Source organism: Colletotrichum acutatum (genome assembly GCF_030867785.1).
Source record: "Colletotrichum acutatum strain CBS 112980 chromosome Unknown BDZ83scaffold_93, whole genome shotgun sequence".
In the NCBI taxonomy this organism is placed as follows: domain Eukaryota; kingdom Fungi; phylum Ascomycota; class Sordariomycetes; order Glomerellales; family Glomerellaceae; genus Colletotrichum; species Colletotrichum acutatum.
In genome coordinates this window covers 85106-112196 of record NW_026849087.1, presented here as the reverse complement: position 1 = coordinate 112196, position 27091 = coordinate 85106, and the positions used below count along the sequence as shown (strand labels likewise).

Below are 27091 nucleotides of genomic sequence, written 5' to 3'. Positions count from 1 at the left end.
TGCATCGTTCGTTGTGGTAGGAATCCGCATGGTTTCGCCAATTGGGGCCAACACCCCCGGCAACTTTGGCGGACAGTGGACTGGGCCAAGGGGTTTGACGGTGACCTCCCTCACCTGACGCTGTGAAAAATCTTACCGTCCCGCCTCATCATTTTCCCTCTCCCATCGGTCGGGAGATCTCATGGATCCTGGTCCTGGGCGCCAAGGTCACGGTGTGGATGGTGTGACCCGTGCAGAACTGGCAGCGTCCCCTCAGTTGCGTCATAATGGGGCTAGCGTCGCTATGTAGATGGGACAGGCCGGCTTGGAGTTGTCTGCTAACTTCAGCCTCCATCAGCAAGTGTGCCATGTTTGGCCATGTTGCCGCTCGGACGCCCATGATGATGATGTTGATGATGATGGCTTCAAGGTTGACTGAAAGCTTCGTGTACTTTAATTTTAGTTGGCAACCTGAGAAGGGCAAGTTCGGCGCGAGCTGCGTCACCTCCGCCGGCCGCATGCTTCGACAGCATCCTAGTTGTCCGTTTGGCGACGTTGAACCCTTGGCGACGCCGTGGCTCCGTCCAACTTCTTGGTTTGCCGATCTTGGCGCCGGATGGAATGCTGTCCGTTTCGGAATCGGCCTGGGACCGCTGAGCCAATTCGACTATTTGTGTCCGTACGCTGGAGTATTCCGGGGACTGAGCAGTCCAATCGGCCAACACGTCCTTCGCTGAGACCCCTTGCATGGGCCGGATGGAGGGGGATGCACCGCAAGGTACGGTTGGAAAGCACGATGCCGTGTGCCCGTCTGAACTATTCATACAGGCAGTATCTAAGCTTCCTTTGGCGAGGGAGGTTATTAGGTAGTCGGTTCAAACCGAAGCGCGGTCCCAGAAGGCTGGGTTTCGGCTGCTGTCAGTGCTCGAGTTTGGTCTGCCCTATGTTGCACGCGCTGATGAGGCAGGCTTGCGCTGCGAAGCCCTTTACGCAATGCCTTCTAGAAAGCAGAGAAAGGTTACCCCGGACGATAGATTGGGATCAGCGAGAAGCGCTTCAAAATGGGGAGACTGCGTTACACTGTCGAGAGATTGAAGGGGACAGGCTTGAAAGTGTAAAACACAGCTTTTGCGCATCAGTTACCGGCGTCATTGGTTTGCAGTTGGCGAGGTCAACTTGATATCTCGTTATCGTGTGTCTGAATGATGCTGTAATCTATAGACCGCTGCGGTCGTTCATGTTCGAAATACACGGGCGAGAACGCACCGTCCTCAGGTGGAAGTATTGGCCGAAAAGAGACAGCGGAGTGTAGGACCTATTGTCCAAGCAGCCCGGACTGCTCGCCAGATGGTGGCAGCGCGGCAAGACTCAGACGCCCATTTAGGATGTCTTGAGCAGATCCAGTTAATCAAGGCTGGCCAATCTCGAGGCAGCCATCGCGGATCGTTGCTGTCTTGGTCCTCAGGATGATGGCTGGGCGGGTGGTGCAGGCCGGTCAGGTTGCCAAATCCACAGCCCATCACACTGGCATCCACTCGATTGGCGAACAACTTTTGTTGACTTGGAGCACAGTATGAAGGGTCTTCATGCCAGGTTTGTCTTTGTCCGAGAGGTTCTCCCAAACCGTTCCTCCGTCCCTCCCCGCACTATAGGAAGGACCCTTTACTGCCCAGAGTTGAGATGGCATGCATCCCAGGAGTCGGCGAGACAAGCTAATTTCTGCAGATTTCTTTGCTCTCGTTGCTCCTATACAGGACACTCGCACAGCGCAGCAGGAATAATGTGTCGCGGAAACAGCCGGCCGTGTCCTATTGGTTACTGCAGAATTCGGATGCCAGTCCGTCTTTTGAGGTCGCCGAGAAGATGGCTTACTCGAGCACGAGATTTTCAGGCCGACAGGGCCTTTGAGAAGAAGCCATCGCGTCGTGTGGCATACAGCTTGGTGGTTGTTTGCCCGCCGGAATTGCTTTTGGGGCGCCAGTTGGCCCTCAGCGTCGGATAACCCGAGTTCCTCATTGTCTCGGACTCCCTATTCGTGGTGTGAGGTACGACCACTGTGTGCGTGCGAGCATGTGTGTCTTTCACACGCTAGGTAATTCATCTGGATTGCCTTGTGGGTTCAGACCAGGAGTTGGAGAGTCAGGATGCGAGGTGTTTTCAGGTCAACACGACACAAAGAGCAAGGGTTCAGAGGAGCAGTTCAGAGCTAAGGTGCCATTCCCCTACTAACGAATTGTCAGCCCGTGGTAAAAGTTAGTTCCCCGCGGAGGTAGCTTGACAGTGCTTGCATAGGCCAGCAGGTCAAGCCAAACCTTGGCCAAATGACTTTGCAAACTGCACTGACAAACTCTGTGAATGCATGTCGTCTACGTAAGGCGCGTGTACCGTGCCTCGCGAGTTGGGACGAGTGACTCTAGACATGCTCTTAGCTTCGATGATTTTGATCTATCGAGAAGATTGAGTGTCGGAATCCGGCCTGTATGGGTTGCATGTCGCCTATTAGCCCGAATTCTGTCGGCTAGTCGAACCGGGGAAGTCCTGACAGGTGCAACACACGACATGGTCAGAGAGACGCGGATGGTGAGAGTGTGGTGGAGACGGTAGATGAGGTTGGAGTTGGTAATACTTTACTTTCGTTGCCAACCTAAGGCACATAGGGGACAGGTGACAATGGTCGTATACTCATTGAGGGATGCTGTCGAAATGCTCGGTCTGATCGGTGGCGAGCCGTAGCTATCTTTGGACTCCCTGTTTGTGAGTGAGCACTGAGGTCGTCTGTATGTTGAAATTGGCTTGATGAACCATCCATCCATCGGGCGACGAGAAGGGCAAGTTGCGGTGGTGGTGCCCATTACACTAAGGTAGTGTAGTGTACCGAGGTACTCCCGGATGGGAAAGAAAAGAACAGAAAGAAAAAGGGTGCATGCATGGCTTACGGAGGTACGTAGCTACGTACTGAGCACACCGTCAGACGTCTTGCCATGTTCTGGGAACAGTATGAGGTCATTGTTTCCGACACGGATCATCTTTGGGCCCGCGCAGCCGGCAGCAGCTGGGGACGTACCAGATGTGGGGTCAGTCGTGGACCCGGAATGGACGAATCCCAGAAGCGGAGAAAAAGGACACACTGTGACACTGTGAACAAGGGCTGATCCACGATTCGCATGTCTCCTGTCCCCATCGCAGCTTAACCACTTCCAATGCAACCGCAGTTCGCACAAGGGCCAGCAAACTGAGCCACCTCCACCAGACCACCACCCAGCTGCGCGAACTGGGACCTCGAATTCGACAATTCGCGACTCGGCGACAAGGGCCAGGGGTTCATTGACAGTCCAGGGCTGCCAGATTGCCAGTTGCCCCCCCGCCCGCTCCCCTCCTCCGAAAGGTCCTTTTACCGTGTTTAATGAGGGTTACCGGGTCGCAAATTCGCATACACAGCAGTACGGCACTAAAATCACATTCACATTTCCCGCTTCCCACGCGCTGCTTCCGCCTTTGAGATTCAGGATTCGGGGCTTCAGGCGTCAGGCTTCTCCCCCGTCCGTTGCCCGCCGCCCCACGGCCCAGGTCGCTTTTTTGCTCCTGGCACCTGCCGCCCGCACCGCACCCGCGTTCCCTTCCCTTCCGCGCCACACAGGAAATGCAGCAGGACCAGCCGATTGAGATTGAGACAACTCGCCCGCTTGTTCCCGTCCTTTTTACGGTACCCATACCCACCGGAACGACTCGAACGAGGTATCCGTAAGGTACGGGCAGTGGACACTGGCACAGGGTCACCGTCCTCGTGCTCGCCTCTTCTCTCCACTCAACATCTCCAGTTAGACCCATTTAGCTCGAGGGTATCATCCACCATTCCCAGGACTCAGAAGTAGACTCTAGAAGAATCAACAGATGTATCGAGTCGGCGCCCTCTCCTTGATACACTACATCGTACGCGGACGCTGAAAGGATTGGCACAGGCCAAAGTGTCCCTTTTCATCAACCTCAATATCGGATCCTGCCAGGCTCAATCTCAACACTACCTTAGTACCTCAGGCTACCCCTGTCAGTCTGCTCCCGCAGCTTTCTCTTTTTCAAGGCATCACCTCGCTCGCATGTCTCATCACCGTGATCTTATCGAGCTGTCCCTCAAGTGAGTAAGTGCTTCTTTGTATCGTCCAAACAGAGTCTTTACTCTTTTTCCATGTCGCTCTGGGTTTCTAACTTGCGATAAGGTAGCTGGTCGAGATAGGACAAGAAAAGTACAAGCCATTGAAGACGGCGGCGGCAGTGGCAGCGGCAGCACGAGCGCGAACGCCAGCACCACATAGCAATCCATACCGGATAACCTATCCGTCCCTTTGAACAGCGACTTGCAGATGAGGCAGCGCGCTAATCACTCGTGGACACCCAATACCACCACCGCAATCTCGCTCGCACGTCAGGCCGGTGCTGCACCGCGCATCCCAATACCATCCCACCGTGGCCGCCGCGCTGCACCTCTCTATTCGTACCGAGTCGACTCTTCTCATCTGAATCTCTCCCACTTTCAGACCCCAGACGCACACACGCACACACACGCAGACCGCAGACGACAGACGCAGAAGCAGGGCAAGCAGAGCAGTCAAAAACCAAGCATATCCAGCTCACCCCCCATTCCCTGTCGCCGCACCCAAGTCACCACACGTCCACACCCCCTCATCCTTGCCCCCTTCCCACACCCCCGTCCCCGTCCCCGTACCTCCCTCTCCCTTCCTCGTCGGCCGGGTCCCAGTTGAGTACGAACCAGCAGTACGAAGTACCAGCAGTGCCAAAAAACCAGAAAGAGCACCAAAGACGCACCGACCAGGTCCTGCTCCACGTCGGGGCCTGCCATCCATCCATCCATCCATCTGGTGCCCTGCGCCAGTTCCCAGTTTCCTAGATCTCGTCTTTTCGACTCTGCGAAACCTCAACCTCTGCTCAATCGAGCCGGCGACCCGTTCTAACGTCTCTCACGACAGCGCCCTCCCTCGATTCCAGCGCACTATACCGAACAAAGCTTTTTTTGGATACACTTCGGCCGCATATCCTCCTCAAGGACTCTCTGCTGTCTTAGATCCCTTACTATCTACTTTAGCCCCCATTCCCCCAGGCGGCCGCATCCGGATACCGTCACATTGCTACGAAAGCTTCGGTGGAGATTGGCCTATTCTCACCTAACGCCTACTGCTATTCCAAATCCTTGGACTCGTCTGGATTTTCAATCCGTTCTGCAACAAATTGCACACGAAGAATTCTTCCCGAAGCAACGGTTGGTCTGTTCAGCGACTTGGAAGCCGCTTTGAACCGATCTGTAGTCCCGTCGAGATCGCCCATCGAACGACTCTGCGAACTCCTCATCGTCGTCTGCATCGCCCGATTGACGAAACAGGCGCGCATCGTCTATCAATCTCTCTTCCTCGACCTCGGCGCCCATCATGCCCGAGCCCGATAATGTCGCCGCCCAAGGCGGTGGCAGCAACTCGAGCGATTTTGTAAGCCCGCAACCCATACCTGAGCTCCATCAAATGCTGTAAATATTTTGCTAACTTTCTGTGCGCAGGTTCGCAAACTCTACAAGTTCGAATACCCCTCGATATTGGCCATCAACTGCCTGCTAACAGCTGCGATAGAATGTTGGAGGACCCAGCCTATGCGAACATTGTTAGATGGGGAAATGAGGGTGACACTTTTGTCATCCTAGAGGTGCGCTGAACTGGAACTATAGTGGTAAACTCAAGTACTCAAAGCTGACTTGCTGCTGCCAGACTGACAAATTCACCAATGACATTCTCCCAAAACACTTTAAGCACAGCAACTTCTCAAGCTTCGTCCGACAGCTAAACAAGTATGACTTCCACAAGCTGCGTCGCAACGACGAGAACAACGAATCGCCTTATGGGAAGCAGGTAAGAGACGAAACACCTTAGGCCGAGCCTATAACGCTGACAAGATATCTAGGCGTGGGAGTTCAAGCACTCGGCTTTCCGGGCTGATAGAAAAGACAATCTGGACAATATCAGACGAAAGGCTCCAGCTCAAAGGAAAACGCAGCAGACGGAGGACCAGTTCACTACTAACCAGTCTATCAATCTGCTCCAAGAGACGCTATTTGCGCAACAACAGCAGGTGCAGGCACTGCAAGAACAAGTTGCTGAGATGGCGCGGACCAACAAGACGCTTGTCCATGAAGTTCACACCATGCACAAGATCATCGATGCCCAGCGACAATCGCAACACGAGATGCTCAACTTCATGTCGCATGCCGAAGACAGAATGAGAGGACAACAACGGTACCCTGGACAAAACCCGCAGATGAACGGAGGCGCCATGGACGATCAGCCTCCTGAACTTCGACGTGCAAGAGAGCTTCTTTCCAGCGTCACAACCAATAGCGGATACGATCGAGAGCTCGAGAGGCTCAACGGCATGTACGCGCAAAGCTCGCCGCCTGATTCAGCCTCTTCCCTCATGTTCCAGCCTGGCAATGCCGGAATGCCGCCCATGCTGCCTGAGCACATGAACATGCGCCACCTCGTCTATCCTGTAGGTGAGAACGTAGGCATCGACCCATTATCCCAGGACCACTTCAACAACATCCCATACACGCTGAATTCTTTGCCAATGAACGACTTCCAGGCTCCACCCGTCGTTAAGCCGGAACCCGGACCGGCAACGCCAGCTCCTGCCGCTGCTGCGCCAGCACGGCCGCCGTCGACGAACGATAAGGGTCTGTGGGGCAACAAGAAACCGCGAGTGTACTTGGTCGAGGATGACAGGACATGTTCGAGGATCGGTTCCAAGTTCCTGACACAGATGGAGTGCATTGTCGAGCTAGCTGTGAGTCTCTTACCTTTGTTCGATGGCCAGTCCTAGCGGGGATCATGGTTTTGGATGCTGATTCGTGATAGGAAAATGGTATCGACGCCGTCAACAGATGCAAAGAGGTTCCATCTGGCCATTTCGATCTTATCTTCATGGATATCGTCATGCCGCAAATGGACGGTGTGTCCGCAACACAGCTCATCCGCGAAGTTCACCCAGACGTCCCTGTTGTCGCCATGACCTCGAATATCCGTCCCGAAGACATCAGCCACTACTTCAACTGGAGTAAGTCATGATTGCCACTTGCACACCTGAGCAACATATACTAATCTTTCCGTTCATCAGGCTTGAACGATGTGCTGGCCAAACCGTTTACCAAGGATGGCATGCTGCGCATTCTCCGAAAGCATGTGCCGCACCTCCTCAAGAACGCGCCACCGGATGAGCTCGCTGTGGGTCACGGCGCTGCTCAGCTTCACGCCAACAACATGACGGCGCCGCCGATGAACCCCCAAGTCAAGTTCGACTCCACGCCTGGCCAGTCACCCGCAACAACAGCGTCGTGGCATTCGCCCGCACAGATGCACCAGCCATCACCAAACGTGACAAACATCGAGACTGGATACCCGATGGCAAACACGGCCCAGATGGTGATGACGCCAACATCCGCTCAGCGACCGACGTTCCAAAACATGCCTCCTGGGATGCAACAAATGCGCGTCCCCGATCATATCGTCGGCGATGACCGACCGGAGAAGCGCCAAAGGTTATACGGACCGCAAGGTGGATACGCCTAGATGAGGTTCGCCGGTGCTTCTTAGCAATCCGTCCTCCCATCGTGCTGGCGGTGTGATGTCGAAATATCTTCGAGCGGGTGCTGAGCATCGTATGAAGTTGAAAAGGAAGGACGCAAGCCACACTTGCGCGTGATTTTGGCATCGCCGTCTTTGAAAGCCCGGGGATTAGCCCACGACAACTGCCTTACCTCAGAAAGAGTAGGGCAGTTGCAAGGTAGTCGATGTTGCAACCCACCCACATACCCCTCAGGAAGAGCGACTGATGATGTCCCAAGAGAGGACATGTCGCCAATTGGGTATCGGCATGGATCGAATGAATGGAGCAGAGTCGATGATAGCTACCCGACCTTGCGAGGAGAGATTCGATGATTGGAGTTGGTGGAGTATCATGGTTCGCATTTTTGAACCCCAGGTGGTTAAAGGCGAATTTGAAAAGATATCGGCTGTCAGCTACACGGGGCATATGTTACCCATCTTCATAAATATACCTTGCTGTTTTGCCCTCACTAAGAGAGGACTTGTTGGAAGTGATGTTGATTGAACAAGAACGATTCGACAAGTTGCGGGACGGCATACTTTTGGTGATAGCGACATCGCCCATGGTTGTATGTCAGCACGGCATACTCGGACCTGCTGCGCGAACACAGTGCCCTATGGATCAGTAAGATGCTTGATGCTTCCGTAAGCCTCCACCGTATAGAGGGTGCCTGCTGCCTCTACCAAGACTTTGAAATCTCTTGGCCGAGAGACATAGCCCACCCAGACTCAGGTTCACGCCAGATCTTAAGGGTGCAGGACCCCCGATCCATGCGGGTACGGGTACGAGATAGGCGCGCAGTTTGCAGGCGGGAAGCTTGGGGATGGTGGTGTCTGTGTGTGGTGTTGCAGTTACGGTACGCGGCGGTACGGTACACCCCGCATGGGGGGGAGAGGGGCAGACGGGATGGGATGGTCGATGGGCGAGGTCTAGGCCCGGCCGTGTGGCGCCGGGTGGTCTGATGTGCCGGGGTCCCTGCCAAGGAGGTCCGGAACGGTCTGGAACCTTTTTTTTTTCTCCTCCGCAACAGCAATGCGTATTCCCGCGAATCCACCGTCCGCGAGGGACCGAGGGGCCCAGATGAATTTCGTCTGAAGGGTTACCGCTGTCTGATGTTGCTGCGCCTTCTGGCCCACACCGTGACCGTTGGGATTCTTTGCTCCTCTTTCTTGGGTGGTTTTTGGGGGGTGGGCGGGTTTCCGGAGACTCGGCCGGGGGTAGCGGTGGTGGTGGTTACTGGTGGTGAAAGTCGTCGGTTCGTGGGGCTGGCTGGACGGGGTTCCCTGAGCACAATGGGGGATTGTCGATTTGTCCACTGAAATGGTCCATCATTCTCGCATCATGACTCTGAACTTCTGAAGAGATGACGCGTGGGAGAAAGCGATCCCACGGTGGATCTCACACGAGGCAGAAAAAAACATCTGGAGATGATGATCCGGGAGATCGGCGAACGTTGGAGGCGGCGGTGGGGAAAGAAGATGATCGATTAGCGATCGTCTTTTGGGGTTTGTACGTCGATGGAGGAAGGGTTGAAGGAGGAAACAGAAGGGAAAGGGGGTATGCGAGAGGGAGAGCGATGCGTCTGATGTGGGAAGCCACGAGAGTTTATGCTTCTGCAGGTCTATCCGTACCATTCAGTCCATCGTACCTTGGACGACAACAAGATGGGATGGGACGAGAGGGGGGCTGGCGCTGGCTGGCCGGCAACATGGGCCAGACTGGACTCTTGTTTGTGTAAGCGGGCTTGTGCTTTTTGAGCTTCCGAGGCCGTTGATGGAAGTCCGGGCCAGAACTGGACCAGTCTGGCAGCTAGCCAGACCAGCCCATGACGGGGTCCATGATGAGCCCAGACACCCCCAAAGGTGCTGCTTGCTGACGTCTGAATTTCCTTTGGCCGCTAAGGTAGGTTGCTCGTTTGGCTGCGAACCGGAACCCGACCAGACGAGATGAGACGAAACCAAGACTTTTCGAGAAAGGACGGGATTTCAAGGGAATTGGTTTGATGTCCGGCGGACCGGACCTAGAGCAAGGTAAGCAAGTGGGTTAGAAGGATAGCGCCAGGTCTTGGGCATGCTGCTCGAGTGAAGGAAATTTGACATGGAACCAGAACGGGAAGTTTCCGTTCGTGAACTTCATATAGACAGATACGTGAGACTTGCGCTGTACGAACTATGGTTTTGTGATTTGCGGTTAGCGGGAGACTTCTTCGAGGCTAGTCTGGTCCCAATTTCTGGATAGCGATTTCTTACCGATTGAGCAGACAAGCGTGGATAACCTAGCGTTCTAATTAAACGGGATTCTGGGTGATAAAACGGCAGGCGACGCGAGGCAAGGCGACCACAGGCGAAACGAATTGTTTCGCTCACCAAACGGTTCTTTGAAATGAACAACCACCGTAATCCGGTAAACCCGACGGCAGGGCATCGTGTCTATACTGTGCTACTGTTAAGTTTTTTTCTCCTGCATCCTGCAAGGCATGGGGATGGGGGGGCAGGGCACAAGGAAGAAAAGAATGGTTTCGTTACAAGGGAGGGGGGGGGAGCGCTGCTTCTGCAAGGTGCGGCTAAGTGTGGGCGAGATTGCGGTCCATATGACGGAGGTGGTGTGAGTTTTGGGTTGTTACACACACACATGCAGACACGCAGACACACACTTACACCCACAAACGCACTTACAATGTATGCGAACCGCCTTCCACGGGAACTTGCAGCGGCCTGGGCCCAGCCCTTTTTTTCTTGTTGGATCGGTCTAGACTTTTCCTTTTCATCCTTTTCTTGGTCTAATCCGGGGCGGAGTATTAGCTGTCATGTTCTCACTGTTGCTTCTGGTGGTTCCTGAAGCCGGGGTTATGTTGGAGTACTGGTTGTGGTCAGGTGAGCTCGTATTGTAGAAAGGGCGCCAAAACCAAGAGAACCAGTATAGTAGAAAGACATACGCCGAATGAATGGAATAAGATGGGATAGATTGAGACACGTTTGCCCAGAACCTTTGCCGTCGTTCATCGTCTTGGCGCAGATGTAGCATGCTGGCGATGGTTTTCTGAGATGTGATGGAGGATTAGAAAATGCTTATGTAGTGGGCCTCGGGCAGGGGTCAGCTCCTTAAAAGTAGCAATGTCAAAATCTCTCTCTCTCTCTCTCTCTCTCTCTCTCTGCCTACCTAGTCTAGGTCTGTTCGGGGTTCTTGTACCTCTCAGGCTCTCATCATTATTTCGTGCCAAGCAAAAGGGGTGAACGTGTTCCAGGCCAAGAAAACGTACCCAGCCGCAGATTCACTCTGAATACCAGCCCGCCGGTGCCGCCCTTTTTGCCCACCCCAGAGCAAGCTCGTGGGGGATGGGTCTCGGGCGATCAGTCATATGTCTTGTGTTTGAGGCTGGCTGGACAGCCCGGGTGGGTGCGGCCCTGGAGAACCGGAGAATCCTCCGTGACAATCTCCCGGCTGCCTTTCTCGCCCCCTTTCTGGACTTCTGGGAGCAAATCTGCTTGCTTGAAATTACAACACAACCTCTATGGATTCTGTTGGGGGTAAGATTCTGCCCATGCGGATGAGAGGCAGGTATGGGGAGGGGGAGATTCGGTACGAGGGGACAGTCTCCCGTTTTTCACATACGCTCGATATCAAAAACCAAATTCGGGTCTTGGGAAGTGGTGGCATGTCTCACAGGCTTATCTCGGTATCTATTGCCATTTGGGTCTTCCAACGGACTTCTCCCAAGTCGTCCGTTAGCCACGTGAGGAATTCGAGAGCGTGGACACCTAGTTCACAAGAGACAAAAGATGGGTGCCCCGTTCCGAAATGAGAAGCGAGGGAAAAGCAAAGAAATAGGTACGCTAAAGATGAAGAGATTCATCGATGATCTGATTGTCTAGCCTAATTCAGAGTAGCATTTTCTCAAGCCATACGGGTCTCTCGGTGACAGTTTACGAGACAGGTGTCAGTCACTCGCAAGAAATCGTGTATTGTCACTACTTACTTCCCCAAGCGCCTTGGAGGCCATTAGTGAGAAGGTATTGGAAACATAACGTCTCCCGTTCTGCACCTGCACGTGTAAATGCGATGTGACTCTTCACCTGGAGATGTAACTACTCGGTATTTAATCAAAGTCAAAAGGGCGATTTGCGCTCACTTCAAGGCATGTTGTGTAACGTCTTGGGGATGCTTCGCCGTCAAATGGTTTATTCGGCAAGCAGAAACTCGTGGAGTTACGGCAGAGAAACATGCCGTTGGATCAAGTTTCCCGCCTTGACTGCTAACCGCCTGTCTCTGAGTTGCGCTAGTCCGTAACTTTCTCTCCGGAGCCTAGAGGGCCACTGTAAAGGACCTCCACTTCGATATTTGCTACACAGCTTTTGTATCGAAAGGAGGCAGCTCGGAAAGACAACATAAGGATAGACCAGGTCATCTGCAGGTCGCTTGTCACACGGCCGTACCAAAAGTCAGACTGCATAGACCGCTCTAGATCTCACATCATGGACAAACACATGCTGGCAACTCTTAATCTTTTGGCGCTTCGATTCCCTTGCAAGTTGACTTGCTAGCGACCCCACGAGTTTGTGATGCTCCTTTAGTCTATTACTCGTATCAGCATGTCTCAATGCGACCCTAAACCCTCTGCTGGTTCTGCATGTAAGGAATCTGAGTCTTGCCGTCATGCAGATTCTGATTCTTCCAGATTTGAGACTATGGCAAGCCATCGATCCAGGGTCTGGAAATTTATGATAATTTAAACGTCTACGTCTCCATCAAGCCTCAAGAACAAAGAACCAATTGAAGGACATGCGATTCTCGGACCTGCTTTAGGGGTTTCCAGTATCATCTGACGGTCATAGAACCTAAAGTCTCAGCTAGAACGAATACAAACGGGTAACATACCCATGGGGGGAAACAAAAGGGAGGACTCCAGTCAAAAAACAGACTAGCCTCGAACACAAAGCAAGCATGCATTATCATGCACGTCTTCGGAGGTGAGATGGACGTAACTAGAACCAATCACACAAAACCGCTTAGTTCCAATCAACTTCCTCCCTTTCGTGTAACGGTCTGGACCACCAACCGGACCAACCCCGATCATTGATGATTGGGGAACAAAACTTGTCAGCCGTTTCAACGTGTCACTGCCGTGAACCATTTCCCTTTCTTGCCATACTGCATTCATCAGCCGCAAAACTTAGGTAGGCCTCGGCATGCTGTGGCGTTTGACTTTGTTTGGTATGTTGGCGTGCTGGGTCAAGGGGTTTCGATCTTGGCCTTCGGGTGGTTTGCTCCGGGATCTGGGACTTTAGTTCCGTGTAAGTGGTCTGACTTTTTGAATACGAGAAGAACCCGTGCGAGATGGAGGGAATTTGAAGAGGGATGCAATAGTTGAAAGGGAAGGGTGAAGCTCTTGTCAGACGGCCTCCGATATTGCTGAATGCAGGTTGGGCCTTGCGGTGCCTTAAACGTGGCTGGCTGTATCATGTTTTTCAGATTTCTCAATTTCTCTCGTATTCAAAGTATAGCTGCCTGAAATGCAGTTTGAATTCTTCATACAATTGCTCGCAGGTTCCTATGATCTATTCCCTGTGTCTGTGTCTCAACGTGTTGCGTATGTTCCGGTAGCTCTTGGTGGCCTCCTTCAAAACCATCGTTGCTAAAGCACCACCATGACCACCAACTTCTCTGCTTTCACGGGCTGTCTGAATGTAATCGTCTCTGTCGTGCCCATGCTCTCCAACATTAACAACGATTCTAGCGTATTTAATGAGGATTGCGTTGAGAATGAGCCGGCACATGCGCCCATTGCCATCTCGGAATGGATGAATATTGACGAACCGATCGCAGTACTGTGCAGCTGTTGCAGAAGGATCGAGCAATTGTGATCTTTCAGACGCTATCAAGTGCTGTCGAAGGGTCAGGATCATCGATTTCATGGCCTCGGAGATCTTGTTCGGGCGGATAAATCTGGTAGTGCCCACGAAAACGTCTTCGGCGCGGTAGATACCACCAAACTCTCTGCTACTGAGTATGCCGGCAGCTTCGCCACTAACACCTTTGACGAGTATAGCGTTTGTGTCTTTGATGTTGTTCGGTCATTGGCTTTCCTTCACGGACGAACTGATTGATGATATGTTGAAAAGCAGCAGCATGCTGAACGACCTCTCTCCAGCTTCGAAGAACCTGGTGCTCGCCAGGAGGTACGTCTTTCCGTACTAGAGCTTCAAGCCGAGCCTGGTACTCTTCTGTTCTATAAGATGTTTTAGTAAAATGTCTTCAAGATAGTGCAAGCTGTACTTTTGCTTACCGCTCTGTGTACTCCACGCCAGCCTTGCCTTCGAATATCATCATGCAAAGTTTCATGGTGATATCAAGGCCCAAGCCCTTCCTGGACTTTACATTGGAGGAGTAAATAGCCTCTGCCATCTGTTGCAGGAGAAAACTCGCGATGTCGTCTCCTCCATTTTTGCTTTCCCCAATATGTCTTTCACCTCGTCCATGATTCTGGTAACAACGGAGAAGTGTTCAGAAACGTCGACAGGTCGATCTTCAACTTTGGGGTCCATAGCCCAATTGTCTATATAAACACGGTAAAAACCACTCATTCTCAGAGCAAGGTTTGGATTTCTGCAGAAAAATTCAGAAATTGCATCTCCAGCAATTTCATTTCCAATGGTACTTACTTCGGCTGAGAGCAGGAGCTACTTGACTTCAAGGTTTGATTGCCTCTAATCGTAGGCGGCCAGCTGTATCGAAAGTCCCACGAAGCAGTGATTTCTTGACGCTTGAGCTTGATGTTGACGATCGAAGAACCTCAAGAGAACGGATAGCTTCAGATCTAGACTTCTTCGTCGGGGATTCAGGTTCAATCGAAGAGCCGCCTTTCTCATCTTCACCCAAGCTCATGTTCCCGAAATATCCAATGATGGATTTTCGTTTGGGAGTGCGGACAATGCTAGGGCTATGAGGCGAGCCGGGAGTCTCTGGAGTAGATGCCATGGCGTTTGTTGTTCCGAAAGGTAGTCTAGGGAGTAACCGAACAGCAAATTTCATTTCGTGGCGGAGTAATGTTATCTTATATGTGCATTATCTACGGACTACGTAACAGAGGTAAACTCAACTGATTCATTATATACTACTGATTCAATGCATGAAATTTGGGTCAAGTGATCATTTAGTTTCAGTCTCTGATGAAGAGCATTGCCTTGGAATACAGGGGAGCATGATTGAGCAATTCACTCTCTTACATATTTTCTGTGAACCACTCCTTCACACGATCTCCCGCTTATTAAGGTTCAAATATTTCCCTCAGTATTGCTACAGTAAGTAGAGGCTAAAAAGCAGCGCAATGAAGGATTCACTGTACAGGACCGTCGGGTACTGACTTATTCACGATGTTTGCGTAGAAGGATAAGCAAAGCACATGAGAATCATTCTTAACCTCAAAGTATTTTAATTTGCTCAGACACCTTGAGGACCACCCTTAACCGTGGATCCGCAGAAGTATGGGAACCTTTGCCATCTTCTGAATACGTATCTCCGAAAGGTTAAACCCTCTCGTGTCTACTAAGTTCCCATCTACAAAAAGTCGACCATTCCTCTGAAATGTAACGACTTCTACAGAATCCCAATCAACTCCCCACCCTTACAGAAGGCTTACGTCTCTCATTCCAACCTTGATACAACGCAACTGTCACACCCCCAGCCCGCTCATATCGCTCAACAACAAAATGGCGACTTCCAATATCCGTTTCTTGGTTCTGTCCGACACCCACGACTCTGCCTTCCCTTCGGAGCTCCCTCCGGCAGATGTTGTCCTCCACTGCGGCGATCTAACTATGATCGGCGGCATGTCGAATTACGAAGCTGCCATCAAAAGCCTTTCGAGTTGCGACGCTGAACTCAAGCTCGTGATTCCCGGAAACCACGATGTATCTCTGGATCCCACGTGGTGGGCCAACAACGCAGATGAAGACGACGATCTCGAGGAGCCAAAGAAAGCGATCGATTTGTTCAACCAATCCGGAATCAATCTCTTGAGCGAAGGATACCATGCTTTCACTCTCAAGGACGGGCGTTCCTTCACTCTATATGCCTCGCCTTACACACCCGAGTTCAATGGATACGCGTTCTCATACGGTGCGAACGAAGACAGATTCAACCCGGCCGAAACAACACTCTTAGACCTGAGCAAAGTAGTCCGCGGTCCGAAGCCAATCTCCTCGGAAGTCGATATTATGATCACGCACGGCCCCCCACAGGTCCCAGGCGAAGACTACCGCCTCGATCTCGACGGCAAGGGCGCTCATTGCGGCTGCCCAAAGTTATGGAAGGCGGTTCAACGCATTCGCCCACGACTCCACTGCTTCGGCCATCTCCACGAGGGCTACGGATCCCAAGTGGTTGAATGGCATGCCAACGGGACACAAAGCATTGCAGATCCGGTCATCAAGGAGGGGAATATCATCATGGCGCCGGAGAAGGAGGCTCGCAAGACATTACTCGTCAATGCAGCAATCATGGATCACCACGGCGAAAACAACAACCTCTGGTTGGTGGACTACTAGGGCATGCAACGAGTTTGGTCTTGTCTGGGTGGGGTATGGAGATGAGCAGCTTCAAGGATAAGGTAGCTGAAGGAGATAGGTAAAGGATGGTGCTGAGGTCTTTGGTCTTAGGGATTATCTCACCTCGAAGAAACGCGGCTTCGTTTCGGTCTCGCCGATTTCGGTGGATCATGAGCTGGATACTCTACTCCATGATATCTTATTCGGCATGGCAGTCACAACCACACTGTACCCAAGTTCATTTTCTGGATGTCTTAATACGGTCACTAAACTCACTCATGGCCGTAGCTTCAGCAATCAGAGATATGCATTCTTTGTGTTCAAAAGTCCGTGAATTCCACCATAAGTCTATGTTAATTCCTTCAAATCGTGCCATTTCATTACCCGAAAAGTTCAGGCTCATCCGCAGTCCTATCGTCAGACTTTTCAAGTCGTCATAGATGGGAGCATTTGATTTGCCGTAGGCTCTCGCCACCTTGGCCACCCATTCAAGCTCACTATCGACCCACCCAGCCATCGGCATGATCTACCACAAGTTTACCTTGTCAGCCTTGCCATTTCTTGCTCTTGCGTGTGTCCCAGCTGCTCCCAACATAGGCCGGCTATTGACTCGAAAACATAGCTATTCGCCCAAACAATAACTCACTAATCACACAGGTGTACCGTGAAGCCAGCCTATACACTATGTTTCACCCTTTCAAAAGTCATGAAGGAAAATGCGCAAGGGTTCTTAGAGAGAACTTTGTCAAGCTGTACTTCCATGTGTACTTGAGTCTGAGATAAATTTATATACAATAGATACCCCTGATCTACTAGGCTTCATATTTCACGCATACCTCCAGAGGTACTTAAGTGCAAGCAGTGGACAGACAGATATAATGAATCCCTTATTTCCCTTGGCCTTGTTTGGTATTTGGTGAGTTCATTTGAACCTTACAAATGTGAAAGCTTTGGTCTCTATGACTGTGTGCCATAGTAAGCAGTAGAAACTAAAACATCAGCTGAATCAAATAACTATGTGCCGCCGTAGTATCGGGTAATATCGTAGTCTAGAGACGAGCTTGTTGCAGCGGAATATTCGGTGAAGCTTCTCACCGAGACAGACCGAGGAAGGGTTACCGCACGGCCCACCCCACCTCAGGGCCGTTGAGTCACTCACCTTAAATTTCCAACTCCCAAGCTTGCGACCCGGTTTTGACTCACCACCCCGCGACGAACACAATAAACCCCCCAAAGCGCCCACCCACGCCCTCGCGATCCACCTTAGCACACGATGTCGCAGCAAAAGGGAAAGGCCGCCGCCGGCAAAGGCAAGAAGTCCGGCAAGGCTGGAGGTGAGGGCAAGCGCGAGGATGTCCTGCAGGCTGTGGTAAGTCTGAAGCGTCATGGTGGGGCAGGCATGGTGATAGGTGTTGAATTGGCTAACCTGGTGTCTTCTCTTTTCCCCCATTGCAGCTCATCGCCGACTCCTTTCAAGATAGGTTTGCGCCTTTTTCAGCAGAGAAGCCAAGAGTAAGTCATGATACATGTCCCGGAGCTATGCGACGACGATTAACCGCCCGCCCGCAGTGCCTTCTACCCCTTGCAAACACGCCCCTCATCGAGTATACCCTCGAGTTCCTCGCCATGAACGGCGTCCAGGAGGTCTACATCTACTGCGGCTCCCACTCCGAACAGATCGAGAACTATATCAACACATCGAGATGGTCCCCCATGTCCATCCGAACCCCATTTACGAGCCTGCAGTTCATCCGCGTGTCCGACGCCCGCTCAATCGGCGACTTCCTCCGTGACCTCGACGGACGCGGCATTATGGACGGCGACTTCATTGTGGTCCACGGCGACGTGGTATCCAACATCTCACTCGACGGCGCGCTGGCGGCACACAAGGCGCGCAAGGAGGCCGCAGCGACGAATATCATGACGGTGGTCCTGCGATCAGGGGGCGCGGAGGAGCACAGAACGAAGCCCAACGGAATCAACCCCGTCTTCGTGATCGACTCAAAGACGAAGCGGTGCCTACACTACGACGAGATACATCCTCTCCAGAGCGACCACTACCTCACCCTCGACCCGGCCGTGATTGACGAGCTCTCGACCGACTTTGAGATGCGGGGCGACCTGATCGACGCGGGTATCGATATCTGCACTCCCGAAGTGCTGGCGCTGTGGTCCGAGAGTTTCGACTACGAGCTCCCAAGGCGGAACTTTTTGCATGGTGTCCTAAAGGATTGGGAGCTGAATGGCAAGGCGATCTACGCAGAGGTTCTCGAGGACGGCTACGCAGCGCGCGCGAGCAACCTTCAGATGTACGAGTCAATCAGCAAAGATGTCCTCGGCCGTTGGACATTCCCCTTCGTTCCCGACTGCAACGTCATCCCCGGCCAGACGTACAAGATGACCAGCGGCGCAGTCTGCGTCGAGGACGGAACGGTCATGGCGCCGACCAGCAAGATTGCCAGGTCAATTCTTGGCCAGGGAGCCACTGTGGGCGCCGGTAGCACAGTATCAAACAGCATCATTGGCAGGCGGTGCAAGATCGGCAACAACGTCCGCATCGAAAACAGCTTCATCTGGGACGATGCCGTGATCGAAGACGACGCGGTCATCACGCGCTCCATTCTGGCCGACTCAAGCATCGTGGGCAAGGGCTCCGTCGTCGCCGCCGGCTCCCTCCTCTCCTTTGGTGTCGTCCTCAGCGACAACAGCAAGATTCCTGAGGCCACCGTCCTCGCAGTCACCACACACAACGGCACGCCCGTCAACCCCGACAAGTCACTCGTCGGGCCCTCAGGCAAGGGCGCCCCTTACGTCGACCCAGAGGCCGAGGACATGGACGACGAGGACCCTTCCACCCTCCAACGCTCTCTTCTCTACAACCTCGCTCACCTCAACCTCTCCACCTCGACAATCTCAACCCTGTCCTCCGAAATCGACGACGACGACTCGGACGCCGGTGACGGCATCACCCAATTCTCCGCCGACTCCCGCAATCGCGCAGACTCGTTCGTCTCAGACGATTCCCAAGGCAAGTCGGGCTTCCACCACGACGCAGTCCACGGCCTCCTCGACGCCCTCCGCGCCGAATCAGGCGACTTCGACTCCGCCAAGCTCGAATTCATGGGTCTCCGCCTCGCCAACGACGCTTCGGACGTGGCCATGCGCAAGGCCGTCGCCATCGCCTTCGCCCGACGCGCCGCAGAGCTCCTTGAGCCCGAACATGGCGGCCTCGAGCCCGCAAAGGCCGCCGACAAGACCTTCAACTCCAATAAGGGCGCCTCCAAATTCGTCTCCGAGGTCGGCGTCGGCGGCGGCGAGACGGAACAGGTCGAGTTCGTCCTTGCGCTGCAGCGCGCTCTGCTCGGATGCCGGAACCTCGAGCACGCGCGCGCCGGCGTGCTGCTCGCCGCCATGCTGCAGCAGCTGTACGGCTTGGACGTTCTCGAGGAGGATGGTATCCTGGCCTGGTGGGAGGACGAGCGCGCCGAGGAGAGCGGGGGCGAGGGCATGGCGGCGCTCAAGGAGAAATGCCGGGTTCTCGTCGAGTGGCTGGAGGATGCCGATGAGGAGGACGACGATGACTCGGAAGAGGATGACGACTAGATGTTGGCATCTCGGACTGCGCCTCGGGAGTTGTAAGGGGACCAGCAAGCAAGTGACACAGACAGAGAGAGAGAAAGAAAGAGAGACAGAGGAGGAAAACGGACTCGAACCATCAACGGGGTTTATATGCCTGGCGTAGAGAGTGGATGGCTTGCATAGCGCAGATTCATACTGCAGCGGACTCGCAAGCAGGTCCAGCAGGACTTGGCCAAAAAAAGTTACGGTAGAACACGAATCAAAGAATACGTTAAAACAGTAAAATCAACCCATCAACTCATCAACGTCATCTAATGAATGTCTCAAAAAACCAAACATTACAGTCACGTCAGAGATAGCGGAAAGAGTTTGAAATGACTTGCTTGTATTGCAAGACGACTAAAAAGGTATCATATCAAAAAGCATAAAACCCTCCAAAAACGCCGAGCTGAAACCTGGCCCAGAAAGATGTGAAAACTCCAGCCCATCCATCACCTTGTGACCCCCCCGACTTTTTGTTTTTCTCGAATACACAGCAAGAACCTAAAAGGTCGCGTCGACCGCTTCCGCGCGGCAAGTGTGCGAGGTTCACTTAGCAGACTCATCTCCGAGACTCATTCTTCTAGTAATAGTTCTGGAGATCGTTGCTGTTGCCGCCACCTCCACCACCTCCGTAATTACCGCCGCCGCCGCCGCCGCCCATGGGACGACCAGCTGGGCCCGTTGGGGCGTTCGGCGGAGGACCTGAGTTCCACGCGCTAAGCGGAGGTTGGTACTGTTGCTGTTGGCCCCCCTGGAAGCTGCCTTGCTGCTGCGCCGGGAGGGATGGGTAGCTGTTGTCATCATATTCGACAGTCTGTCCGTAACCTCCCTGCTGGTTCCGGGGCTCGACGTCGTCGAGGGAGCGGTAGCCGTGCATTCCACGTCCGCCGCGGCCGCCCTTACCATTGCCACGGCCTCTGCCACCTCTTCCTCCACCGCCGCGGAAGCCACCACCGCCGCCACCACGGCCACCGCCTCCTCGTCCAGAGTGGAAGTCGCGGCGCTCATTGCGGCCGTTGTAGGGGTTGTGTCGGTGGTGGTCGCGTGAGTAGTCACCGCCGTCATGTTTTCGCTTAGAAGACTTGTTGGCGAAGAGCGATTCATACTCGTCTTCGCGGGGGTCCTCTGGCTCGATGCGCAGAATCATCTTCTCTCCGACCGTCGTCTCGAAGGTCATTGCCTTATCGGCGGGGATAGGCTGCCAGTTCTGGATCTTGCCGGCATCCACGGGGCGGGCGCCCTTGCGGAGGGCGAGAACAACGAGAGGCGACGGATTATCCGTGTGGAACTTCGCGGTGGCGGGGACGGGTCGGAGGCTCGCTGCCCAGATGCTATTCTCAAAGCACGCTGTACCTGTGACCTCCCACTTCATCTTGCTGCCCATACCCCCAACCTTTTCCAGGATGCTAGCCGGGCAAGGGCGCGGGCAGATAAGAATGTTGTTGGCGTGGAACTTGAGCTCCTGCTCGGGCAACCCAGAGGGAATCTGGGCCATCTTCATCAACTGCGCCGTATCTTCCTTGCTGATCAAGTAGCCTGTGAAATAGACAGTCTTCTTGATCCTCAGTCGTTGCGGGCGAACGTCGGACGATTGCTTGCCAATCTCCTCGTTGTGAAGGTTGATCATATGCTGCACCTCAGCAACCTCCACCACGGGGTCCAGGGTTGTTGACATGTCCGCGACTTGGACGACCTCCGCCGTAATGGGGCCGCGTGTGCGAGTAGCATTGATATTCTGCTTGCGATTATACTCCGTCATGAAATCTCTGAATCCCTTGACGTGCTTCGGACGATCCTCGTAAATGCGGATCTCTTCGGCGTTCTTGTACGTCTCCATAACCGCGGTGAGGAAGAGCTGCTTAAAGTGCATCGTGCTCGAAAAGTTCTGGTTCGTCGGGCTGACGGCAGGCTTGAGCCCGACCATGTCGAATTCGAGCCCCTTGCTGTGGATCATCCTCTTGATGAGCTCCCCGAAACCTCGCTCAGAGCGACCCGTCAGTAGTACGCACAGAGCGTCCTTTTGCTTGACGCTCAGCTTCACTAGCTCGACAATCTTCTCATTCCACCAGCCCTCCCACGCGCGCTTCTCTTCCGTGTCGGCGCCCTCGCCTGTCGCTGAGAGGATTCGGGAGTCGTGCCACCAGCCGCCGTTGCAGATGACGTCTTGACTTGACAGCACGCCGATCGTAGGACCGCTCCATAATGCGGGGTTCGGCAAGGGAGTTTTGAAGACTATGGACGTCAGACAACGTTAGCTTTGGATTCAGTCAATGGGCGAAGCCATCACGCCAGGCGGGAGTGTAAGGATGGCATCCTTACGTGTGTTGTCAAAGTCGTAGATGTGCAGAGCCTTGATCTTGTCGACGACGGGCAGCTGTGTCGTCGCGATGCTCCATCTGCTCAGTGCAGTCGTCGTCGCAGAGGATGTCGAGTAGGCCGCCTTAGCAGAGCCATTGGCGTATGCGGACGTCATGACTCGGCGGGTGAATCTGGAAGCTGCCAACATGAATGTTGACCAGACTTCGAAATTCCGAGAGAGGTAGGAATTGTTCAAAGAGCGGGTCGTCGATACAGTCGCGAACGCGCAGAACCAGGGCAGTGGCTAGGGGACTCGAGCTTTGCTACAGTGGTAGGTGCGACCGCGGCTTGTGCCAGTAGGAAGTTTTCCTAGCCGTTGGCTTTGTGGGGCTGGCCCGTCATTAGGGGAGGCAAGTCCCTGGAGAGCGCTGCTACCCGTCTGGGCTTTTGTGGCAGGCTGGCTGGCAGCTCCTGCCATTCAAAGCAGTTTTCGCTTATGTCATCAGATGATGGGCTGGTTAGATAAGCAAACCTCGTTGACTTTGGATGCAAACCGCAGCCTTCCCAGCTTCCTACCTTATTACTTTAGCATTATGTAATTGATTGATAGAGAGTAAACATTTAACGCCGGTAACTATATAGATGGTTGAGATATCTCCCTTTGACGAATACTTATCAAGCTCAGGGAACAAAGTCCGGCGTTACTTTTGGTGCACCTGGACGTCTTCTACGTACTCCGTACCGTTGTTCCCAATATTCCCCGTCCGCCCCACATCCGGTCCCGAAGTGTGGCGAAGTGAAGACGCCAAAGCCGGTGAACAGTTTAGGACTTCTCTCAGTCAAAGCAGTTTCGCCTCCCCTCCCAATCCGACAGCAAATTTCCGAAGAACCTGATGATTAAAAAGTACTTGGAATTATGTGTGATTGAACTGGCAGAGTAAGAGCTAGGGTGAAAGCTGTTGCTGCCAAATAGTGCGCTTGGCACTTTAAGGCAACAACTCTGCTCATTCTCCCGAAAGATGCCGTTCGAGCAGAATGAGTACCGTGTTTAGTATCCATCAAGAGTGAGATGGAGTATCCGCTCACCATCCAAAATAAAGAAGAGATTTGATGATCGAAATATCTCGCGGATGTAATTTCGTAACTGGGAGTCGAGTGTGTGTGAGTGTGATCGTAAGCTCGTGTATTTACCAAGAACTGAGGAAGGAACGATCTGTCAATAGTAGCAAAAGCTCACGAAAGCTTGTCCACTCAAAATGGAAGATGATGTTTGCAAGAGGCAAGATCCTGATTCACAGATGACAGTTTCTCTTATTTTCTCATTTTTTTGCAGTCCCGGCTAACCAAACCCTGGTCAGATTCGTGCCTCTTACCAGCACTTGCTTCCGCTGAACCACCATGAGGCGAGGTCTGCCAACGACCATTTCGTCCACTTTAGAGTTTTCGAATCCTTCCTCATCTTCGAGGCGTCTCTTCTCTCGCCGTCCACACCTCTTTGGATATCATCTTCCTTCCTCGACTCTTCCATCTTTGGTGCTCTCTCGCAAATCCTGTGTTCCCGTTTCCAAGCGAACATACAGAGACCATATTCCTGGCGTGTAAGTTCCAACATTGACGGCTCCCAACATAAGAAAAACATGTTTTGAGGACATACAGGCCCCTTTCGTCCATAAAATATCGGACATTGTGAACAGGAAAAAAGACGAAGAAAATAAGCAAGACCGGGGAGATTTCCCGTACCATAACGCCAAAAAAGTAACCGAGTGCCTTTCCCATGGGTATTCCATGCCGCCTTTTGTGGCCCGACCGATGCAATGCGTACTCTAAAAAGTTATGCTCATGAACCAGCCAGGGTCCCATCATCATATCATACCACTTTCGCTTGTCGCTCTTTTGGACACTTCTTCCTCATTACTTCCATCAATGCTTCGTGTCAAAATACACGGTGTGGTATGTCAACTACAATGTCGGATCGATGGCGCCAGTGTCGGACTGCTCGCCAAAGTCCAGAAAGGCGTCCCAATTGTCGTTAACGGGGCCTGGGGTCGCGTCATCGCTTGTGGACTCCTCAAAACGAGACGCGTAAGGGTTCACGTGTCCGTTGAAATACTCGTGCGAAGAAAGCGTAAGCTCATTCAAGTGCTGCTCATGTTTCAGGTCGGCCATTGAATGAGTGTCTGGATAGTACATCTGCTGCTGCAACGGGTTGCCCATGAACATTTGAGCCATCGGGTCGTTCATGTCCAAGTTGGGTACCATCATCTTCGCATCCATAGGCAGCTCGGCGGTAAACGACGACTCGGGGGAAAAGAGACTGTGGTCGATTGTAGTCATGGGCGAAGGGAAAGTCGAGGCAGTTCGCGTCGAAGGGGTGCCAGCAGCAGCGTCCGATGACGGTGACAGAGCTGGCGGCGACTGGGGATGATCACGCGCAACCGGTGTGGCCATATCCATGGGCGACGCCACTGACTGTGTTCTCTGGCGTTGGTATCGCTGAGTCTCGGGCTGAAAGTTTACTGATGAAAAGGTTGGTGACATGGGACCGGTGACCGCTTGTTCGGCCTGAGTGGGTTGCGACATCGACAGCGAACGTTGCCCGGGGACGGAGTACATCGAGTTGGTAATGTTACGAGACAGAGCCTGGGCTTGCTTATTGGCGTTTGGGAACTGCTCTGCAAACATCTTGTTGATCGGGTTTTGAGCCCACTCCTCGTTACGGAGCCCAGCCACCATGCTCGCCATAGCTACCCTGTTTGCCAAAAAGGCATTGACGCGATAGTCGAACTCTGGGGAGCCGGTCTGAAGGTGAGCTGCCAGCATTCGGTAAGAGCGAGGCATGTCATCCTCTTCCTCTTCATACATTTCCTCGGCCTGCACAATCGCTTCGGAGATCTTGAATCCCTTGCCGGTGCGCTTCTTGTGAATCTCGCTCGCCATTTTGGCGGACTGGACACGAGCTTCGATACTACGGTCCGCCCGCCGCGACGCGGCAATGTAAGCGCGCTCTTGGTTCTCTTCGTGAGATCTCTCCGTCTGCGTGTGAATGGTCAGCGCTTGGATCCGATGAAATGGAAACTTTCTTGTGGCGAGTCAAATAAATTCCTGGCATGCCGTGTCTTCCCGGTGTGGCAAATACAGCTAAACTGGGAGGGAGATGTTCATGGATGATTTGTTAGGCAAGAGATGAGGACTGATGCGGACAGAATAATTGAATAGAATATCACAGCTTAAGCTGAAGTTTCGTACCTTCTTCTGTGCCCGTTCAGTCTGCATGGTCGGCGACAGGTTGCTAGCGTCCAAGGATCGCTTCGGCATTTTCGTTGACGTCGAGGACTCGGAGATTGACGAGTATTATAGATAGTTGAGTAGTAATGGGGTCAAAGGTGGCTTGGCCAGAGAGGTAACTGATGCGGGGTGCAGTAATATATTGGAAGCTTCTATTCACTTGCGGTGATGGGCTTCGTTGTGGCTAGAACCTTGAAGCCGGAACCACCTAATATCGCGATGAGGCTGGTCGAGACCTAGTGTTTAACTCGAGGATATAAAGGCGTGAGTCGTACGGGTCTATCGTGATGTCCTAAGACGGTTGCGTTTTCTGAGGGAGCTTGTCGGTCGAGGGACCAAAAGGGTGTGTGTGTGTGTGTGGAAGTTAGGGAGGCAAAGTGTGGAACAGGGCGGTATCCAAGTCTTATACAATCCAAGGGTGCGTGCTCGGGAGAAAGGACTGGGTATCAGTCTCGAGGTGCGGAGCAGCGTGGAAGGAAAGAAAAAGGCAGTGAACTGGCTGGGCGTGCGGTGGAACAGAGTACAACCCGGAGCAATGTTCCATGCATGGGGGAGGGTTCAGTCTGGGCGGGCGAGATGAGAGAAAGAGAGAGAGAGTGTGTGTGAGAAGGTACTGCTGGGGGTACATCTGATGCTGGGTTACGGAGTACTGGATTGACCAGACAGATGGCGGCCGGATAGATGTGACCGGGGGCATGGTACATGGGGGAGGGGTTAGGTTCGTTATTCTGAATGGCCGACCTGTTGCTGTTGCAGTGCGCGAGAGAGCGAGATGGGAGCTGGACTAGGTAGGTACGCTAAGAACACCTACATGGGTTGGGCGCTGGGAAATGCGGTGTTGCTGGCTGTGCTGCAACTGGGGCAGTTCAGCACAATTGGCAGAAAGAGAGACGGCGAGCGACGGCAGAGTGAGAGGGGAAAGGGAAAGTGGCATCTCGACTGCTTTCGATCGCTAGACGATCTTGGAGGGTTTGATCGGGTTACGCTCTGTTGATCGATCTCGATGAGAAGGGACTGTGTGCTAGGCCGACGCCCGTGGAGCAAAGTACCCCAGTAGTCACTCTTCACTCTATCGAATGGAAGGAAAGGACTGCCCACTCTCTCTGCTTCTCCTTCCATTTCCCCCCTCTCTTCTGATCTCTGACTGACTGTCTCCTGCCGCCCGCCCTCGTACCCTACTTCTTTTGGATTAGCGCCGGGTCGTTTGGAAAGATGGCAACCACGGTTTGGTTATTGTGGTTGGTTGTGTTGGCAGGGGCTGGGTTCACGGCTAAGGCAGTCACCAGTGATTGAGGGATTGCAACTTTTTTGGGAAGGCGAAGCCTCCTCCCATCCTCAATCATTCTTCCTCCTTTCTATTCTCCATCTATCACCACAGTCTCTCACTTGTGTTATCGATACATATTCTTGACGAATTCATCCCTTCCAGTACATTCTATATTCAGATACTTCTGTTAAGCTCAAGATCGCAGCGGGACGTGTATGGGAAGAAAGGCAGGAGCACCAAATGTCTCGAGGGCCGCAGGGCAGGTGCAGATGCAGCAGCAGCTGCTGCATGGGGTGGAGCTTTGGCCTGAGTGGGGCGATCCCAAGCTCGGGCTTTCGCCTGTGCCACATCCCCACCCGAGTGCACCCAAGTGCAACCGACAGGGCGGGATCAATCCCCGGGCCATAAGCTCCAGGCCTTATCCCGGTCGCGACCTGTG

The 27091-nt window shown here is 53.1% G+C and overlaps 7 protein-coding genes across 7 annotated transcripts; 4 read left to right on the top strand and 3 right to left on the bottom strand.

Moving 5' to 3' along the window:
- Positions 1–5417: 5417 nt before the first annotated feature.
- BDZ83DRAFT_584942 (HSF-type DNA-binding protein) lies at positions 5418–7601 on the top strand (the record flags this gene model as incomplete). Its single annotated transcript, XM_060505808.1, has 7 exons — positions 5418–5474; positions 5543–5559; positions 5613–5685; positions 5748–5888; positions 5941–6819; positions 6891–7089; positions 7150–7601. The coding sequence occupies 7 exons, from the start codon at positions 5418–5420 to the stop codon at positions 7599–7601; spliced, it is 1818 nt and encodes a 605-aa protein (XP_060361657.1).
- A 5592-nt stretch (positions 7602–13193) lies between these two features.
- Positions 13194–14088, bottom strand: BDZ83DRAFT_584970 (fido domain-containing protein; the record flags this gene model as incomplete). The annotated part of the gene is given in 3 exon segments (XM_060505811.1): positions 13194–13654; positions 13668–13888; positions 13934–14088. Coding segments are annotated over 3 exon segments (837 nt in total), but the record flags the coding sequence as incomplete, so codon positions are not given.
- Positions 14089–14697: 609 nt separating this feature from the next.
- Positions 14698–15003, top strand: BDZ83DRAFT_458220 (uncharacterized protein). The gene has a single exon (XM_060503215.1). It carries the CDS (start codon positions 14765–14767, stop codon positions 14942–14944), a length of 180 nt encoding a protein of 59 aa, XP_060361655.1. The 5' UTR covers positions 14698–14764; the 3' UTR covers positions 14945–15003.
- A 110-nt stretch (positions 15004–15113) lies between these two features.
- BDZ83DRAFT_631599 (Metallo-dependent phosphatase-like protein) lies at positions 15114–16575 on the top strand. The gene has a single exon (XM_060508914.1). It carries the CDS (start codon positions 15345–15347, stop codon positions 16179–16181), a length of 837 nt encoding a protein of 278 aa, XP_060361654.1. The 5' UTR covers positions 15114–15344; the 3' UTR covers positions 16182–16575.
- An 814-nt stretch (positions 16576–17389) lies between these two features.
- BDZ83DRAFT_458203 (eIF4-gamma/eIF5/eIF2-epsilon) lies at positions 17390–20083 on the top strand. The gene is made up of 2 exons (XM_060503213.1): positions 17390–17693; positions 17751–20083. The coding sequence occupies exon 2, from the start codon at positions 17808–17810 to the stop codon at positions 19782–19784; it is 1977 nt and encodes a 658-aa protein (XP_060361653.1). The 5' UTR covers positions 17390–17693; positions 17751–17807; the 3' UTR covers positions 19785–20083.
- A 299-nt stretch (positions 20084–20382) lies between these two features.
- Positions 20383–22275, bottom strand: BDZ83DRAFT_584961 (tat pathway signal sequence; the record flags this gene model as incomplete). The annotated part of the gene is made up of 2 exons (XM_060505810.1): positions 20383–22034; positions 22122–22275. 2 exons carry the CDS (start codon positions 22273–22275, stop codon positions 20383–20385), a joined length of 1806 nt encoding a protein of 601 aa, XP_060361652.1.
- Positions 22276–23874: 1599 nt separating this feature from the next.
- BDZ83DRAFT_458109 (uncharacterized protein) lies at positions 23875–25803 on the bottom strand. The gene is made up of 3 exons (XM_060503211.1): positions 25347–25803; positions 23974–25133; positions 23875–23923 (listed from the first exon to the last, which is right to left on the bottom strand). The coding sequence occupies exons 1-2, from the start codon at positions 25413–25415 to the stop codon at positions 24060–24062; spliced, it is 1143 nt and encodes a 380-aa protein (XP_060361651.1). The 5' UTR covers positions 25416–25803; the 3' UTR covers positions 23875–23923; positions 23974–24059.
- Positions 25804–27091: the final 1288 nt, after the last annotated feature.

Coding starts and splice junctions, on each gene's coding strand:
- BDZ83DRAFT_458109 (XM_060503211.1), bottom strand. CDS start 25,415: ATGCCGAAGCGATCCTTGGACGCTAGCAACCTGTCGCCGACCATGCAG. Junction 25,134..25,346: donor CTGAACGGGCACAGAAGAAG/GTACGAAACTTC, acceptor ATTCACACGCAG/ACGGAGAGATCTCACGAAGA.
- BDZ83DRAFT_631599 (XM_060508914.1), top strand. CDS start 15,345: ATGGCGACTTCCAATATCCGTTTCTTGGTTCTGTCCGACACCCACGAC.
- BDZ83DRAFT_458220 (XM_060503215.1), top strand. CDS start 14,765: ATGAAATTTGGGTCAAGTGATCATTTAGTTTCAGTCTCTGATGAAGAG.
- BDZ83DRAFT_458203 (XM_060503213.1), top strand. CDS start 17,808: ATGAACGGCGTCCAGGAGGTCTACATCTACTGCGGCTCCCACTCCGAA.